The 19,766-nt window shown below is 41.1% G+C and overlaps 1 protein-coding gene across 13 annotated transcripts in view; it reads left to right on the forward strand.

Moving 5' to 3' along the window:
- Dcdc1 (doublecortin domain containing 1) overlaps positions 1-19,473 on the forward strand; it is a 414,546-nt gene extending 395,073 nt beyond the window's left edge. For 11 of the 13 annotated variants that reach the window (XM_040745964.1, XM_040745974.1, XM_040745973.1 and 8 more), the window contains 4 exons: positions 3,257-3,393; positions 4,578-4,757; positions 16,087-16,237; positions 18,871-19,473. In XM_040745964.1, the coding sequence (XP_040601898.1) occupies positions 3,257-3,393; positions 4,578-4,757; positions 16,087-16,237; positions 18,871-18,998 (596 nt within the window). In that variant the 3' untranslated portion in view covers positions 18,999-19,473. Of the gene's footprint in view, positions 1-3,256; positions 3,394-4,577; positions 4,830-16,086; positions 16,238-18,870 lie in introns of those variants that run through there. The other 2 variants (XR_005877304.1, XM_040745975.1) reach the window with 2 other exon arrangements.
- Positions 19,474-19,766: the final 293 nt, after the last annotated feature.

Raw genomic sequence — 19,766 nt, forward strand, 5'->3', positions numbered from 1 at the left:
CTTTTAATATGTTCCTGACTAGTTGTAGAATGATTGAAAGAAAAAAATGAATGGAATTTCAATACATTCACTTCAAGGAATTTTCCAGGCTTCATTTCTTTATTGACTTAAATCAGTAGAAAGCAACATACTGAAAACAGCAACATACTGAAAAATTGCCTTTGCTGAATTCTGGTTTGACATTATACCTTCAACTTTTACTGCAATTTGCAAAAAGATATTTAAATGTAATTTGTTATTATCCACATCACCAACACTGAAATAGTCTATATTTGGTTGGTAATTATCCATTATGGAGTTATCCACACATGTATTTTCTTTTCAGAGTCAATGCTAATTCTTGTCTCACCTAAAATCTGGTGTGTGTTCTCCTGCCACACATAATTTAACACGTAATTACGTGTCTTACTGTGATGAAAACCCTATTCTAGCTACAGGGATTATCAGAATAAATAGAAATCAAGCCTTAGCTCAGGTAACTGCAGGTTCTATTAGATGCTCTCTCTCTCCACCTCCTTACACACACACACACACACACACACACACACACACTCACACACACACACAGAAAGTGGGGGAGGATAGTCCCTAAATCATAATCTCTTTGCCTGTGACTCCTAAATTCTGGGATCATAGGCATGGACCTCGATTAATTCTATACGTCATTTGATGGTTGCCTAAAAGAGGTGTGAGCATTTGCTGAACTGCTGATTCCCAATCATTACAGCTCTTGGCCGCTGTGGAAAGTGCTGTGTACAAAACACTATAGTGAGCAGATTATTCTTCATTTGTAACCACGACCAGTACTATTAATAATAGTAATTATTTTGCAACAATTTTGTGATTACGTAGCTAATGTCAAATAGTTATTATGTAGTTAACAGATAATAGATAAATAAATATTGGTACATGTGTTCCTGGGAAGGAAATATATTTCCTAACTTGGCTTTTTAAACTAATTAAACTCAATATTACACATCAGACCAAAGCATCATCACCCTTGGTACATATGAACCACGTGCACCTGCCAGCCAGACACAGACATTGAAAAGTGTGGGTGTCCCTATAAGGGGATGGAGTGGGGAGAACTGGTGATTAAGGGTCATGTGAGGCAGCAACAAAGCCCTTATGCTCTCTAGCTTCTGAGAGAAAGCTGAAAATGGAACAAGAATCCCCCTCCACTTGTTTTTCTCAGTTTCCAATGGGAGAAGCCACCTGCTGTCATAAGGGCTCCACCTACTTCAAATGAAACAGTGGGAGTAAAGAAGAGGCATGTCCCCAATTAGCCAACACATTGCTATCCCCCAATCTCAAAATAAAGTAGAATATATAGAAACTATAACAAGAAAATGAAATAATTTGTACATAACTCCTTTGCTTGACTTCAGTTTATGCTATCCTTACAAATGTGAATTACAATGTATTATGAAAAGCTTTCCGCTGACTGAAACCTTTTGTGCATTTTCATGAACATCATAGTGTTAATGTATCTGTTTGCTTAGGACCTTTAGAAACAAAGTGACAGAAATAAATGTCATGTAATCTATTTCTCCAGTTCCAGTTTTCAGCTGCTGGCTCTCTCTCTCAGCTGTGTAAATGATAAGCTATTGCTGAACTCTGTTTGTTTGAACAAAATTTGAATGTCCCTTGTGCATTCTAAATATGATATTTGTTGGGGCTGTTTTTCATTAAAATGTATTTTTCATAAATTAAAATTATCTGCACTCTGAATGAAGTTGTAGGAAAGCTGCCTTTTTTATGAATTGTGTTAAACCAGACTGCTATGGTCCAAAGCCTGTTACCTAGTGACGCTGTCACTGTAACTTGTTGACTGATCCAGTTATGCTTTTCCACACACATAGACAGCATATGAAATGCTACTATGCTTACTGTGTTCTTGTTTCGCAGAGAAGTCATTGCCATCACTTATTTTTATTGCTGGATCTTCTCATAAATTTTAGCTGCAAGACACACAGTCTTTATCCTTGGTAAACCCTGAATTGTTTTTAGAGTTTTGTTTGTAACCTTCGTCTGAGAATCTCCAAATTAACGGGATCTTGGCATAAAGCTTAGACTGCAGTTCATTTTCACAGCTCTCTCATTTATCCACGTGAGTGTGGCCTCCCAGTCTCAGGTCAGCAGCGCCCTCCAGTGTCCCCTTTCTCAGTTCGTATTTTTAAGTGTGGACACTCGGACCCGGAGCCTTGAGTGTGTGAGGCAAACGTGAGAGCATTGGGTTGTGCTCTCAATTCTTTTAATTTTGTTTTTTTAAAGTTTTTTAAATTGAGTCAGAGGCTTGCTAAAACGGTTCTAGCTAGCCTTGCATTTACTCAGACAGGCCTCCAACTTGCCATCCTTCTGCCCTATCCTTCATGGAAGCTTGGGTTTCTGTTACCTATATACCACACATAGTATATTTAATAATTTTCTTACCATTTTCCTTCCCTACTAAAGCTGAAGCAAGAACTTGCTGAAACATACAGTGTAAAATGCACAACATAAAGCATGGCTTTTTATTTCAGAAGTTTAGAAAGTGGGGGAGATGCCATGCTGAATACACCTTTAATTCAGAAGTAGAAAATAATACCCTATATGCATGACTCTGAAAACCTTTTATAAGGATTCAAAGTGGTCTTCTTGACAAAATGAATATGCCTGAGTCACCACACTTAATAAACTGTGCCTGCAGGTCTTCAGAACACAGTATTCCAATAAATAGTTTCTCTTACCCCAGCTTTTAAACACCAAGAAAGGCTCAGCAGACACATCAGAAGCAAATTGTGCTCACTGGGTGTTATTTGACAGAAAAAAGAGGGCTCCCATCTCTTCTGCTAATATTATTGTAGAAATACTTAATCCCCAGGCTGTGAAGCTAATTGTGGGGAAGGCTTGTTATTAGTGCAAAGAACAAAACATATGCTCTGAGACTGGATGATATGAAGGGAGCTAAGTAAGGTCATGAATTCTATTTGACTAAATTACTGCTGAACCAGATCACAGATGCTGCGCAGGGGCCAGGTGGAAGTCGGCACGCAATCCTCCTTCTCCATCTGTACAGTCCTGGCCATTTAAAGGCCGACACTTGAATATTTTTAAATATTACCACCTTACTCATCTTGGCTTCTATGATATTTTTAGTATTTTGGCCTATTTCATGCTCCTGGGTAGAGTAATTTATGCATAGAAAGTCAAAACAATTCCTCTAAAGCTTGGAAGCCTCCCTTCAGAAACAGCATCTCTGGGCACCTCTTTCCAGGGCGGCGAGTAGCAGCATGTCAGCCAGCCACCATGGTTCCCACCCAAAGTCCTCTGCAGCCGGTGGTGGTCGAAGGAGGCTGGACTGAGCAGAGTCAAGAGGAAATGAAGCTCATGGAACTTATAAGACAGACAGAGGTATGTTCTTTGATACAACCAGACATTAAAGGCTCTGCCCCTTTTTAGCAGCATTTAAAAGTATCATGTTGAATTTTTAAAACCTGCTATTAATATGCTCTCAGCAACTAGGCAGTTATGACCACCATAAGCATATGCCAAGCATTGAGTTGGCATTTGGAGAGTAGCTATCCTGGAGACAGCCAGCTCACATGAACGTCTGTTTTGTTTGAATGGAGACCAGGAATTGTGACCTTAGTAAAGACGAGAAAAAGGCCCAGTGGATATGTACAAAGGTAATTACACTAAGTGTAGTCAAGTTGAACCGTATGGCTTCATCACTCATCATTCCTGAGGGTACCACTCAATATGTAAAAAGAGCAAGGAACACGATGCTGATCACAATGGAGACATTCAGGAATAAGAAGATGAAAAAGTGGTTTCGGCCAATTGATTAATCAGTCAAGATTGCCAGACATAAAACAGTTGAAAAGATAAAGGTCAGCTGTGGAGACGGAACTGGGCATAGAGACTAGGGGAACCTGCATGCTTTGTGAATTTTTTCATCAAACTATTTGTCACTATTTTAACGGGGCTTCTCAGATTTGTGATGTGTGTCCATTGCAAATTTTAAATGTGGGTCTAAATCAAGGTGACTGCAATGAAGAAGTTGACACTGCTAGAAACCTGACTCCTTGCCAAGTTAAGAAAGACAAGTCTCTAGTCAGGGAGTGAATAAGCAAGCATTGAGCTAGGAGGCTTGAGGGGGGATGAAGAGGTACCAGGCGAGGACTTGGCAAAGCAGAAGGGTGGCAGCTGCATCTCAGAAACCAGAGAACTAGGACTTGTTACGCACAGTCCCCTAAGCATCACTTAGCTAGAGGAAACAAAGCTGTGTTTCTAAATCAAAAACTCACTTGTTCGTTGTATAGACATCTCCTGTAGGAGAAGCACCACACACATGTCCAGAGATGTGTTGCCCTTTATTTCTCAGCATTGCAAATGAGTCAAAGTGAGGCTGTCTGTGTTATTACCCCGTAGCTTCATGGGAGCAAGGGGAATTCACCCAGGTCTATGGCAGGAGAGGTCTGGGCGTGCCACAGTTACTTACTAGAATGATTTTGGTATACATTGTGGTTTCCATCGAATTCCTTTGCACACCAAATCATTTTCCATGTACAGCACTCTCTGGGCTTCCTTGATAGGCACAACTTTCTGAAGGTCAAGAACTGCAGTCCAGACGCTCTCTGATTGCAACTCCACCCAAAGTAACCCAGCAGCAGCACAGCCTGTACCAGGCTCCCCGAGTGAAACGAGTGTGGGCTTACCAGAATGGAGGCAGCCCTGACCGTGGTGCTTATGCCTGGGCCAGCACCATTTCAGAGGTAAATGCAATGTGAATGTCCAGTAGGCCTGGAATCAGACCCCAACTTTGACATCTCTAGATGGTATATCAGGTAGGTTAATAAACTTTTCTGAACCCCTTTTCTCATTTGGACATTGGGAATAATACTTTCCTCACAAGACTGGTCAGATTATTGAATGAGCTCACATGTGTGAACAGTACTATCTGATGTGTGTGTGTGTGTGTGTGTGTGAACTCAAATATGACAAATGCCCAGCAGAGAACAGTGCCAAATGCACTCACTCCAGACCAGACTACCCTTTAAAATCATTTAAGAGCAGGCATGGTGCACAAGCTTCTAATCCCAGAACTTGAGGGTGGAGGCAGGTGGCTGAGGAGCTAAAGATCATTTTTAGCTACAATAGTGAATTTGAGGACAACCAGGGCTGAGTGGGATCATTATAATAACCATTTAAAATGCTTTTCTCATTATTTTAAATCTAGCTCACAAAAAGTCATTCCTACCACCTATCACGAGTTATTCACTAGATATGTTCTTCATGGCAAAGCAACCATGGCTTTTATAGAACGTCTGTCATAGTCTTTCTACCCATCATCCTGGCCCAACAGAATTTCCACCTTAGATAAAGCATTGGCTTGAGGAGACAAGCAGCTTTTCCTGCATTGTAATTTGAGGGGTACAAAACTAAAGTTTGACATTTTTGTATTAGTCTTTAAGTGGAAACTTGAGGCAAGCAGCAAGTGGCTTTATTAGACAAAGGTCTTTCCCTTTGCAACTGTACTGCTAAGTGTTTCACCTGTCTTCTTTTGCGCAGTGTTTGCATAGACTTTCCTAGGAGGAGAGAGAGTCCCAGAAAGAATGGTGGGGGCAGGAGTGGAAGGGTAAGAAGGTGCAATAGAAAGACTTAAGGAAGTTTACCAAGCTGATGAAGGTTCTGAAATAGCAAAGGCATCTCAGCTGAGCTGGCCAACGGGGATGGTCCATTCTCAAAGCCTCGCGTCACCGAGAGAGCCATGAGTGCAGCCATGATGTATCAGAAGCTCATGACTGAGCTGCTGCACTTGAGAAAGGAGGTAAAAGTGTACAGCATCCACAATGAGCAGTAAAGGGAAAATGCTTTGTATACCTGGAGGCAAACGGGAAAACAGTTACTTTAAAAAAAGGAGGGAAAGCCAGGCTTCCTATGAGAGACACCACAGTGTGGTTGAAATGTCCCTCTTCACATCGGTCCCTTCAGAAACCAGAGTCAAATGTTGTTGATGCTACTTTGGAGAGAGCATGTAGCCTTGGCAACTACAGGCAATAAGTAGTGAAAGAATATACAACAATTAACTGATAGGCATAGAACGGAGTGTCGATTACAGAAAAATAGCCTATCAAACCATGTAAGGAAACGCACAAGGAACTCTCCAAAGATTACATATGGTTCTGTCTAGTCAGAACATGAAAGACACTCCATATCTACGGCCCCATGACCATATAATTTTCGTGAACTTTGTATATGGAAGCTGCTATGCTATAAGCTGTGAAGCATCATTTTAACTGATGTCTGTGAGTAGAATTTTATAAGCTTTGGAAGCACTGGGTAATTGACAGGTTAGCATCGATAGTAGACAGCACGTGCTAGGATCCCATTAAATTATGATGTCAAGATGACAGAGACTCCTTACACTCAAAGGCAAGTTGTTTAATGTAGATTATTACATTATAGAATAGAATGATCTGTTATGTAAAAACACTTTAATGACATTCTTGGCAATATGGACTATATTTGACAGGTCTCTTTAATATAAATTATATACTGTTCTTTGTTACTATCTTTAATTTTTTAAGTTAGCACAAAAAAGTATTGGGTTGATTCCTTCAGGGAGGTTTTTGTTTTTGTTGTTGGTTCTTTGTTTGTTTGTTTGGTTTTTTTTTTTTTGAGACAGTGTTTCTCTGGGTAGCCCTGACTGTTTTGGAACTCACTCTGTAGACCAGGCTGGCCTCAAACTCACAGAGATTCAACACCGCCTCTGCCTCCTGAGTGCTGCGATTAAAGGTGGTGCCACCACCATCTGGCCTTCAGGGAGTTTTTATACACACGTGTCGTACTTGGTTCTCAGTAATCCTCCCTCCACTATCCTGTCCCTCACCAGGTCACCTCTCTACCCCCTACCCCAGTCCCCCTGGTCCCCATTCTTCCCAGTAAGTCCTCTGATTTCTTTTCTTTCACATGTAATTCTTTGCTCTATCTCCTATGTCCCTTAAATTGCATTCCTTCCTTTTCCTCATCCCCTTTCTAGTTCCATGACCAGCAAGCATAGATACATAGATATATGCATGCATATATATATATATAATTTAAAAGCTAGGTTCCATGTATAAGAGTAAATGTAGTATTTGCCCTACTGAGTCTGATTTACATACTTGCTTAATATGATTTCCAGTTGCATCTATTATTCTGCAAACGTCATAACTTCATTTTTCTTTATGTTTGCATAATATGTCTTTGTATACATGTGCTACATTTTCTTTATCCATTCATTTACTGGTAAATGGGCATTTCGGCTGGTTCCATTTGCTGACTTTTGGGAACACGGAGGTTCAAGTACCTCTGTGGCATGCTGACTCAGTGTCTTTCTGCTGTACACCTATGGTGGTGTAGCAGGGTCCTTTTGATCTGGTTTCAGTTTTGTGAAGACCCTGCATATTGACTTTCATAGTGGCTTCACAAGCCTTTATTCCTCTTCGTCATGTATAAATGCTCCTGCTCTCCTCTGTCTTCTCCATCACTTGCTGCTGCTTGCTTTCTTGGTGGTAGTCATTCTTATTTCCCTGGTGGCTAAAGACATAAAATACATTTGATGGTATTTGATGGACATATGCACTTCTTGTTTTCATAATAGTCTATGCAGTTCACCAACCCACTTTTTTTACTGAATAATTTAGTCCCTCAGTACTGGGGTGGGTGCAGGCAGGGGTCCTGCAGGAGAGATGATGCCCCCATGGGTGTATTCCCCTGGGACTTCAGAGTTCTAGTGCTCTACGGCAGACAATGAGAAAGTTGGCTCTAGAATATGATCCATCTGCTGGCTCAGAGCTTTTAAACCCCAGGGTAATTCTCAGATATGATCTGTCTCAGGTCACTTGTGGTGGGCCTGTCTTTTTCTGTACACCCCCGCCGGAGCCAGCCTCTTGCTACCTGAGATATGTCTGGATCACTTGAGGTGGGCCTGTTTTTCTCTGTGCATTGCCCAGCTGGAGCCAGCCTCCTTCTGCCTGCATCCTACCTGCTCTCTGCAACTGCCTCGCTGAGCCTTCCCCCACCCAGGTGCTGTGTCAGACCAAATCAAGGCTCCCCAGCCTGAGGGTGTCTCCTGCTCTCAGGCCCACAAGGTAGCCAGATTCTGTTTCAAAATGGCTATCGGTCGCTGTCCTCTGAGACGTGGTGTGATAAAATTGGACATTTCTCCACTGTTTCTTACATCCTGCAACTAGATTTAAAGCTCATGAAGACGGTGGGCTTGACCTGAGTGTGGGACTGACTGTTTCATCTGGGTTACAGCTTGGAGACAACTGCTGAGTCCTCTTCCTGCCTAAGGGGCTGTGCCATGCAAGTTGTGTTCAGCTTGCTCCTCTGAGTAACGGCACACATTGTCTTTGCTATTTCCGAGGACTCTCTACTTCTTTGGGGAATTTCAGAAACAGCTTGTCTCTGTTCCTTTCTTCAAAGTCTGTTTTTTCTTATTATTCTTAATCTCTCTTTCACCAGCTCTCACAGAAGTAGCCTCTAATCTGTCATCTTACTAGCTAACAGAGAGAATGAAATACATCCAGTCTTTAACTGATACAAAGAAACAGGTGCTCTCATGTTGATAGAAATTGAACGTTTTAGAGAACAAGCACTTGGATATGCATCTCATAAGCAAATGGATGTCTGTATGCATCCACATTAGCATTTTTGTCGCTGTGACAAAATAATGGGCAGATGCACTCATGGGAGAAAGAATTTATTTTAGCTCATGGTTCTAGTCCATCAGAGCATGGAGCCTGCAATAGAGTTCATGATGGCAGGAGCATGTACCTGTTGTTTCTCACATTTCATCAGATAAGGAAGCAGAAACCAAAATTAGGGATGGCCCACTGGTTGAGGAATAGTCCATGAGACTGTGGGGTGACATTTCACACTTGAACCGTAACTTACCCCAAGAGCATTTCATGAACTCATGCAAAGTTTGTTTGCTAGAGATCTTAATCACAGACATGTTTTCAATAGAGATAAACTATAAATAATTTTAAAGCTTATCAATCAGAAATTGGTTAAATGAATTATGGCACATAGGATTGAGTATCATAATTAAAATCAATTTTAAGAAAGAATAAAAACAACAAATATGGTTGAGATACACGAAGTAAAAGAAACAAAATCTAAGGCATGTGGAATTAGGTTCTGTACACGCATACACTGGTAAATTGAAAGCAGCATGGAAGGACTTAAGGCTCTCAGTATCCACTTTTGATTGGGCCGTATCATGGGTTACTTTTATTTTCTTTTTTGTGTGTTTGTATGTCCTATATTTTATGATGAATGCTATTGTTCTTATATGATAATGGAACTGACCATCTTCTTGGAGAAGGACTGGCAAATGTGATGAAGGTCAAGTTAGTAGAAGTTCAGTAGGACCATCAAGGGAGGGAGGCTTTATCCACCTGGGATAAGGGACAACAATACAAAGGAATCTATTGCCACCTCTGACAGGACTTGAGAAAGGGGCATCCCTCAGCAACTTAGGCAGAAGTCGTGTTAATGAGGAGAAGTGCCTCACAAAGGCACATGTGTTTGCGTTGATGTGGTATGGTAAGCAGATAGTACTCACACCAAGGGATAGGGTGAGGTATGACTGTCTCCAGAGACTGTGTGAAAGTGGCTGGTATTAGTCTGCTTGGAATGTGCTGTGGCTTTCCCCTTGCAGGATTGGGTGTTTGGACACCTGGTCCCTAGCAGTGGCACTGTTTGAGAAGGTTGTAGACCCTTCAGACACCTGGTACCAGGAAGGTGACACTGTTTGAGAAGATTGTGGCACCTTCAGAAGGTGGCGACTTCCTGAAGGAAGTAGGTCCTGGGAGTGAGTCTTGAGACTTTATAGATGGCTTGACTTCCATTTATGGAGACTTTTCTGAGTGTGGTTACAGTGTGACTAGCAGCGTCACGCTCCTGCCACCCTGCCTTCCCACTGCTTGCCAAGACCCACCTTTTAGCTGTGTCATTTCACAGCCTTCTCTTTGTGTGGGGAAGAAAGGGACTCTGTTGTTTCTTATAAAGAAACCAGCCCCAATAGGTCAACACCCTCTTTAGCCTGCATGTTTGGAAGGAGGCAGAATTGTTCGTAATGTTATCACAGACTAAAATGATTAGACCATAGTTAGTCTCTGACTAAAGGGCATCAGGAAAACTGTTTGGGGAGATCAATGTGGTCTTGGTATGTACAAGCATTCTTAAGATTCATTGTTTCATTTTCCCAAAAGTTCCTCCCACACTCTCCCTTTCCCACACTATACATTATTTAATTAGAAGGTTGCATGGGAGTCTTGGTGATCTGTTAGAAATGTGTTCTCACATGCTATCTAGTGTAAGGAATGCCTCTGGAGAACAGACTGTGTGAAGAAGGAGGCAGCAGGAAGGGTAGAGCTCAGATGTCTCAGGGGAGCTAGCTAACAACAGATTGCAAAGACACTGGAAATTTCAATGACTGGACTTTATTGGAAGAATGGGAAACAGGCACATTACAAAGTAATTCACTCTACTTCCTTCAGTATAACGAAACCTCCAGATGGCATTCTAGTCTCAGCTAACACAGATTCTCTCTCAACTGCTCTCACTACCGTGGTCATTGTGAGTGATTTAACCACACCGTCTTCGAACACGGCTAGAGCACACCATCTCCTACTGGAGCTGGCTCATCAGTCATCAAAGCACCAGGCAGCTGCTTCCCCAGGGCCGGTGGTGCTCTTCAGGACCAGGGCCAGTGGCTCTCTTGACTTATGTTTGCCTAGGACCTTCTTCCCCAGTCTGAAGCATTTGTCTTCCACAGTTTTTGTGAGATGATGGATACCACAGCACCTTAAAATCCCCACGCTTGTTCCCAGCTAGGGAATGGCTTTGAATGCTCTAGTAGAAGCAACCTAAATAAGAAACAATTTTTTCTTTAGATCATCAAGTGCCTCATGCCCCCTGGCACACATAGTGGGTCCTTGTGGCCCAACTTGAGGAAACCTAGTCTATGAAAGCTATACTCATAAAGCAGAACATAGATGGAGACTGGTTATTTACACAACACTGGTCCTTTACTGTGGGATTTTTGCCACAAAATTATCAATATTTGACTTACACTAGTCAGTGTATAAGAAGCACATGAACAAACTTAGATACTTACAAGACACTAAGAATTAAGACTGTCTTGGAGGCTATACCCTGACTAGATAGTTTTGAATGTAATTGTAGTGAAAAACACTGTATTTTCTAACTCATTTTAAAATATTTATAAATTCATTTTCTTTGTCTCAGTGAAAAACCAAGTGAAACAGGCATATATTTAACTTCTGTTTTGCCTTTATTATGCTTTTATCAGGTTACATTCATTATCCCAGTTATAAATGGGAACCACGAGCCCTGAAGAGTAGTGATACATAAGTGGTAAGATAATTTTTCACCTTTTGGTCGAACTTTTCAAACTACATAAATTTCTCCCACATACCAGTTTATATGTATTTCCAAGACTTTTTCCAGTCCAAGTAGATACTCTCTCCTACCTTTTGTTTGTAAGACTGTTTCCAGTCCAAGTAGATACTCCATCCTACCTTTTGTTTGCCTCGACATAGGAAATACATAAATATAGTGATGGTTAAGAAGTAAGTAAAAGCCCACTCCTTACCCCAATTTCAAATGTTGAAGTTCTAAACCCCAATGTGACTATATTCAAAGATAGAACTTTTAGATGCCAGTTAAATGTAAACGAAACCAGAGGATAGAGCCCTGTTTACACAGGATTAGTGGCCTTACAAGAAAAGAAAAGAGAGTGCAGAGAAATGGCTCAGTTGATAAAATACTTTGAACACAAGATACCAACCAATGTTCCCCATGCTGGCAAAGCAGACAGGAAAGTCACTGGGTTCACTAGTCAGTCCATGTAACTGAACCAGAGAGCTCAAGGTGAAAGCAGGAGACTCTGTCTTAAAAAGCAAGGTGGCTGCTTTTCCCAGGGCTGTACTAATCTGAATGGCCTGCATTTGCCAACTGAGGTTCTGGTGATGTCCAGTGCCGAGCTGGAGCAGAAGGCAATGTCTGGGTTCATGGCCCTACCACAGCTGGGGTCTGTGAGGATGTCCATGGCCTGTGATAACACCAAAAGCCATGTGAATGCCAGAGTCTGTGCCGGAGGTTGTCTTGGTGTCCGAGGGCCATGCTGCTGCCAGGACCATACCAATCTGAGTGGCCTGGGGTGCCACCCAGGGTCATGGTGATATCTGAGCCAGTGTTGTGGCCAAGGATCATATCTGGGTCTGTGGTTCTACAGCAGCTTGGGTCTGTGTTGATGTCAGTGGCCACCAGTGATGTCAGTATTACCACTGGGGACCATGGGAGAGCTGGCCATGGTGCCCCTGGCATGGAAGAACTGGTCCTGTCCCTCACCAGCTGCCTTAGTGGGAGAGCTGCCCCCTTATCAGAACTAGTCCTAAAGGTGTAGGCTTAGGAGAACTGGCCCTGACCTTCAATGGCCCTGGGAGAACTGGTCCCCTCCCCACCTCGCTGGCTGTCACAAGCAAGAGCTGGTCCCATCCCTCACCATGAGGGCAAGAACTGGCCCTCAAGGTGTGGGCATGGAAGAGCTGGACCCGCCTTGCCTGGGGTGGGCAGTCCTGTGGAGTCCTAGACTGACCAACTCAGCTACTATTCAGATTCACATCCAGGGCTTTGAGTTGACCTACCACAACCTCTACCCCATCTATGACCTGCAGGAGCATGTGAACCATAGCCTCAGGCAGGATCTCCATGATTCAGAGCAACAACAGGATATCCCAGAGAAGTTTTGATGAGGATCCAGTATTGATGGTATGCCAGAATCCAGTGTTATACCAGAAGCCAGAGGCCTTGAACCAGATCAGTAATTCATTGCAATGAACATTTGCAAGTAAACCTGTTTGGGCAAAAGGGTCTACTACATGACACACTGTTGGGGGAAAGTCCTGTGCATTTTTCAATAAAGCACTGCTGGCCTATAGGGAATCAAGATAGGTGGGACTAGGAGTCCAGGAGGACTCTGGGAAGGAGAAACACAGGAGTCAAGATGTAACGCCATGGGGTAGAAAGCCAGGAACTATTCTCCAGTAAGAGAAATACTTAGATTGATAATTGTGGGGTAATTACTTAAGTCAGAGCTAGCCAGTAAGAAGTAAGCAAGGCCAACAGCTTCATAATTAATATAGCCTCCTGTGTGTTTATTTGGGACTGATGCAGCTCTAGAACCAGGCTGGCGGGAAGGCTTCTCTCAAGGAAAAAGCTTCTCTTTACAACACACTGCAGCTCCCAAGGCCACTGTGACAAATGAATATGCATGTTATGGAGAGGTAGGAAAGACAGAGAAGTGAAATGTTTTACTTTTTCTTTGTTTTAAATTTTCTTTTTGAGGGGGAGACTATAAGGGTGGAGGGTAGACTTGGAAGGGCTGGGAAATGAGTGGAATTGGGGTCCATGATGTGAAGTTCCCAAAGAATCAATAATGAAAATTATGTTAAAAAGGCAAGGTGGGAAGTGAAAGACTGCATCCACGGTTGATCCCTGGTCTCTGCACGTGGGCACCTATGTGTACTTATACACACACATACATGCATGCGTGCATGCACGCACACGCACACATGCACACACACTGTCCACATGCCAAAGATAAAAGAAGGAAGAAGCTTCCTTCCCTCATTCCTTCCATCTCCTCCTCCTCCTCCTCCTCCTCCTCTTTCTCTCTCCCATATGGGGGGACACAGCAAATGTGGCCATGTGTGATCCAGGAATTTATTTAACCAGTACCTTCACTTGGTATTCTGCATCCTCCAGAACAGCAGAAATGGTCTACTGTTTAAGTCACTTCACCTCTGGTATTGGTTTGACATCCTTAGAAGTTAAGCAGTGAACATTGTTATAGAAAATTCAGAAAAATATCTTTCTTTCTCTCTCTCTCTTTCTTGCTCTCTCTCTCTCTCTCTCTCTCTCTCTCTCTCTCTCTCTCACACACACACACACACACACACACGCACATGCACACACACACACACACACTTTATGGATATATTATAGTTCCATGTCTATAATAATCAACATGAATTTCTGGACAACTTTTATTCTGTTTTCTAATTATGAAAAACAAATAGTGGCATAAACTCCATAAAATCAGTGGGAAAACTAAGAGCATCAATAAGGAAATGGAGATGACATTACTCACAAGGATGTATATTCTTGGTCACTGTGACCATCCTGTGGCAAGTCAATTTTGAAAGTTGCTTTGCTCGCCTAAGAAATGGTTGTGACCTCTCCCCATATAACTTAACATTCTTAAAAATAACACAGTATCTCTGGTAACATCATACTAACCTACCCGACATGTACATTAATTTACCCAATTTTATATAGATTACCAACTAGGTTGTCTTAAGATTTTTGCTGTTGTGAGGAATAATGATATATAAATTTATATTTATTTTCTGGTTTTGTTTGCTAACTCCAATTCATATAAATGTGTTTAAGCATTTGCACTCATATTGCTAGAGTGTCCTGTAGGGACAGTGCAAGTGTCTGTGTCTTCACAAGTCAACAGGAACGCTGAGGCTAAATGCTGTGATTTAGACACACACAGATTTGACTGAAGAGAGATGGTAGAGTCTCATATAACTTATCTGTTTCCAGTGACCTATACAGAGAATATTGACAGGTTTTGAATCTTCATTCAGAGCATTTTATTCTGAAGAACGATGTAACATCGTGAATTCTCAAGGTTTCTTGTGAAATTCTGCATGGTTTTGCTATTGGGTGAATTTAACATTTTGGTGACAGATGTCCTTTTCTGTTGGTTCATGTGATTATCAGACCTATGGTGGCATGCTTCCAACTTTCCACTTGTCTATGAATGTTTTAAACATACAAGAACTAACCAATGATATGTTCATTTGTGGCTTTTAATGTTTTAAATAATCCTTTACCACACCAAGGTAATATCAAGATTCAATGATGTTTCTTCTAAATTTTTCTGATTGTGGTTATTTTCCTGTTAACAACTATGTGGATTTTTTCCTGGTGAAAATATTTTCTTCTTTGTTGGCTCAAGATGGTTCTCACAACTTTGTTACTGACTAGCCTTTCGTCCCCCTGTGGTGCTGCAATCTCATTTTAGAATGTACTGTACTCTTGCATGGCGCTCACCCTGCTAAGTGAGGTGCAGTACCTAATGCTTTTAAAACTGTCGTCACTTTATAACGTAGTTTGCTATTGAAAGTGACAGTTACTATTTCATTGTGCTATCATAATTTTACCTCAGAATTATTGTTTATTGAACACTGTAAACAAATTATGGAATTACTTTTCAACCCCATAAAATCATCACACAGGTGTTTTGACTACAGTTGTATAAGACTATTAATTTACTTCATGAAAACTGACAGCTTTTGTGATATTCACTTTTCACAGCCAGACTTGTGGCAGTTTTATGTGCATGAAATCAGATTTTTGGTCCATCAGTAATACTGTATAGTTTTCATATAAGGAACCTACATCTTTAAAATAATGATTTTTGTTTTGTTTTGTTTGGGGATAAATTCTCTTCCACTGTATTTTCTGAATGTCTAATTTTAGTAAACAGAGAAACTATTAATGCTCTTATGTTTAGAGCAGTGGTTCTCAACCTGGGGGCCAGATATATCAGATATCTGTGTTACAATTAATAACAGAAACAAAATTACAGTTATGAAGTAGCAGTGAAATAATGTTATGGTTGGGGAGCCACCACAGCATGAGAAACTGTTTTAAAGGGTCGCAGCAGTAGGAAGGTTGAGAACCATTGCTTTAGATGATTGAAGCACTGGTAGAGTGCTTGCCTAGCATTCGTGAAACCCTGAGATTACTAACACATAAACCCAGCTTAGTGGTGCACACCTGTAATTCCAGCCTCGAGAGTTAGAAGGGTGATCAGAAGTTCAAGGTCATCTTCCACTACATAGTGAGTTTGAGGCCTTCATAGTAACATGAAGCCTCATCTCAAAAAAAGCTTTAATAATTACTGTGAGACATCTGTCATTCAAATGTGGCTGTCCCTTTGTGTTTCAGTTGCTGGATGACTGCACTGCTCGCTTGAAAATGTCCCACCCAGCCAAAGTCCTGTACACCTCAAGTGGGGAGCTCATTCAGTCATGGGACAACATAGAAAGGGATATGACTGTCTGCGTGTCTTCAAGACATGGCTTTATGACCTCAAAAGGTAAGAATAACATTTCTTTTATCAAGGTCTTGAGAAGTTAAAGCATTCAGTCCCTGCAGAGTCTTTGCCTGCTGAACTTTGAACACAGGATGATTTTTAGTAATTACACTCCTCATGCTGTGCGACTCCATGCTTTGAAAGTGAAGTTTAGATCTCTGTGTGCTAGAAAAACCATTGCTAGCATGGTTTACTTTAAGGAAGTCAACCAAATTTCAGTGAGTCTTTGGCCTTACCCAGGCCATTTACAGAAATATTGATACATGCATTTGAAGGCATTTCCTTAGTTATGCATGGTAAGTGAAGTTGCTGTTGACTTCTTGCTATTTGGGTTATTCAAAACAATGCTTTGTTAATGGAATTTCTCAGTTTGCAGATTTCCATTCTTTTGCAAAAGTAAGCATATACTAGTTTTAATAAACTGTCTATTTCCTAATTATTTCCTTTGATAATCAACAAAAATGGAAAGGACTTGTTTACGAAATGAACTCTAATCTTTTATCCTACTTATCCTGAAGAATTTAAAGCCCTTTTCTGTAGGAATAGCAAAATATAATTTTCAGGAAATTCCAAAAGACATTGCTTTTACATAAAGGAAATTAAAAGATTAGGAAGAAAATTACCTGATATCCCTATAATAAAAATACTGCAGTTTTTTTCTTTTAGGAATGCACCATAGCATTATTACTATGTAATACATAAGGTGGATGACTGGAAAGGTTTTAAGACAGATGGAGATATACCCTCTCAAAGTGTACAGTTGCTCGTTGATTTATTGGGACATGGGACACTGTTGGGAGGGATGGCACAGAGCCTGCCACAGCGCCATCCTTCCTTATGGACAAGGCTTTTGCATTCTTTGTGTTCTGTTATATCCCTCTACATCACTGCTTGGGTCTCAGCTCAAAAAACGGTGAAGTTTCTGCCATTTGTAAACACTGGCTAATAGTTTTCTATAGTCTCAAAGTATACATCGTATAAGGGTAATAAATATACACAAGACTTCCTTTCCTGAGAGGAAATATTTATGAATATAAATGCACTAGTTGCTTTTCTCATTGCTGTGACCAAATGCCTGGGGGTACAGCCCATCATGGCAGAGAATGCCCTTAACCAAAAAGAGACTGCAGGTCACATTGCACTGCAGTCAGGAAGCAGAGAGTCATGAAGGCAGATGCTCAGTCTACTTTCTCTTTTATTGGGTCTAAATGCCCAGCCCATAGCATGTGCTGCATTTAAGACAGATCTTTCTGTCTCACTTAACCAAGTCTAGAGACTCTGTCAAAGACAAGCCCAGAGATTTGTCTCCTAGGAGACTCTAGATCTTGTCGTCTATATCTAGACAGTGTCCCTCAATGTCGACCATCGCAGTGAGCACCCTCAAATGATCACCGTCAATGGAAAGTAAGGTCGGGCAGGCACCGCAGCACAGCCCCCCTCCTTGCTCACACATCTCGGTCTTTGATAAGCTCAGCAGGAGCCTCCTTGCCACACAGTGCTTGCTGGGTCTGACTGAATAAAGCTATGTCTGCCTCAGGAAAGCTATCACAAAGGGTATCCAAGTCACAAAGCAAAATCCGGACTGCCCTCCCAGGAGCAAGTAAATTCCCAATAAAAATCTTTTCCAGTAAGATCTGTGAGGTGGTGGAAAAAAGTAGAAATTCAAGTAGTTCTCTCCCTACCATTTTTCTCTTTGCTAAGTATGTCTACAAGTCTGTGCAGACAAACCTTCGTTTTCAAATCTTCAATTTTATAAACACACTTTTCTGTGAAGTCAAACCTGGCTCCCGTCCCATGGAAGTAGGTTGTCCATGTCACTTCATGGTGAAGGATTTGGGGTTTCTCCCAGTTGCCTTAATTCTTTCCAGTGAGTCATGTCTGTTCTAGGAAATATGATTGGTCACAGAATAAAATTTAATTATTCCTTCGAACCTGATTTTGTTGATGCCATTTTGTTGTTTTCATGGAGTAAAAGAAAAATAATCATCTATTAGCAATCTACATTTTCCAAATACTTTAAAAATGAGGAGAAATACTTTTGAATATATTTATTCATTATGAGATGTTTAGCTAATTAATCATCCCACATCTGATATTTTTTCTGTAACGTGCTAGCTAGAGGATGTGTAAGAAAATAAGACATTCTGAGAATCATTTATTTCATACATGATAATACAAAAATTGTTCAGCAGGCAGATGTATTTATGTTGATTTTTTAAAAATTAATTTCATTTGGCAAAACCAACGAGAAGCTTTCAGAATGGCATCATTTTCTCCCATCCTCAACACAATTAAGAATGTTTCTTGTCATTTGCAGCAAAGCCTGAACATGGTTTTCAGTGCTTTGGTTTCCATCTTTGCAGTGTCCTTGGTCTTTTCAGCACACTCCTACATTAGCTTGATATTCAGATGCTATCCTCTTTGGAAGGAAGTCCTCTCTCTCCAGCAGCCCCGACTGCACGCACATCCAAACATTGGCAGCAGGAACATGACGGTGTGAGCACAGCAAGCATGTGCTGAGAAGGCAGGGAGGGAGGAGCTTGGCTGCCTTCTTCACCCCTCACTTCAATTCTATAATTTAGTTCTATAAATACATTGACCTGTCTCTGAGTATACATGTGCTTTTCTTTTAACAGAAAAAAAGCGACTGGTGGAAGTCAAAGCAAATTATGCCAGAATCCGAAGGCAGCAGGGCCCCGAAGCAACAGACATTGTTTTGTCACCCTCCGTGAAGTTGCTGTCTCTCATGCAGCTACACAACTAATTTCAGCAAGAACTTCATATCTTGTACTGTAGTTTATGGATATAGTTATGTGTACATTCACATATGCTCTTTATGGCATGCTAATTCTTTATCCCTTTGAACTTGTACACAGCCTCTCCTTTATTCCCACCCCCAGCATTGAGATTTGAACCTAGTTGTTGAACATAACGCTTGATCAGTGTGCCACTGAGCTATGCTTCCAGCTCAAATGGTTTCTCTTAGAGGTTATTAGTTTCCATATTTTATGTGAGGTAGCATTGGATGCCTGAAGTCTGTTCCTGGAAAGGCAACAAAACCAGACAAATAATGCAAATGGGATTACCATCTTAAGTGAACTTTTTTCAAGAAAATAAAAGCACAACTCCTAGTTATTGAAAAGTAATTTAGAAGGATCAAGGAACATACATATATGTATGTTTGTTGTATATGTATATGGATAGGAAATTGATAATAAAATGATTCCTTGACCAATGAACCCTAAGTTTGACTTCAAGTGGCATTTTCTGACTCCATTACTCTAATTTTTGAGCTTTTGTTAAAATCCCTCACATACCCAATGAAACAGGTGACCACCAAATACACAGAAACCTGTCATTTCTTCTCCAATTTTTCTTCAGTTTCTCAGGTCTCTCTCGGGACACAGATATCACGCATGAGAATGAAGGTGGGCGGTGCCAGTAAATGGTTGGTAATAAGAAGTCATAGACTATGTCCTTACTGCAAAAACAGAGGAAGGATATAAAGTCAGTATTTAAAGAAAATTCATGT

The sequence above is a fragment of the Mesocricetus auratus genome, unplaced genomic scaffold (assembly GCF_017639785.1).
Source record: "Mesocricetus auratus isolate SY011 unplaced genomic scaffold, BCM_Maur_2.0 Super-Scaffold_100004, whole genome shotgun sequence".
Classification (NCBI taxonomy): Eukaryota; Metazoa; Chordata; class Mammalia; order Rodentia; family Cricetidae; genus Mesocricetus; species Mesocricetus auratus.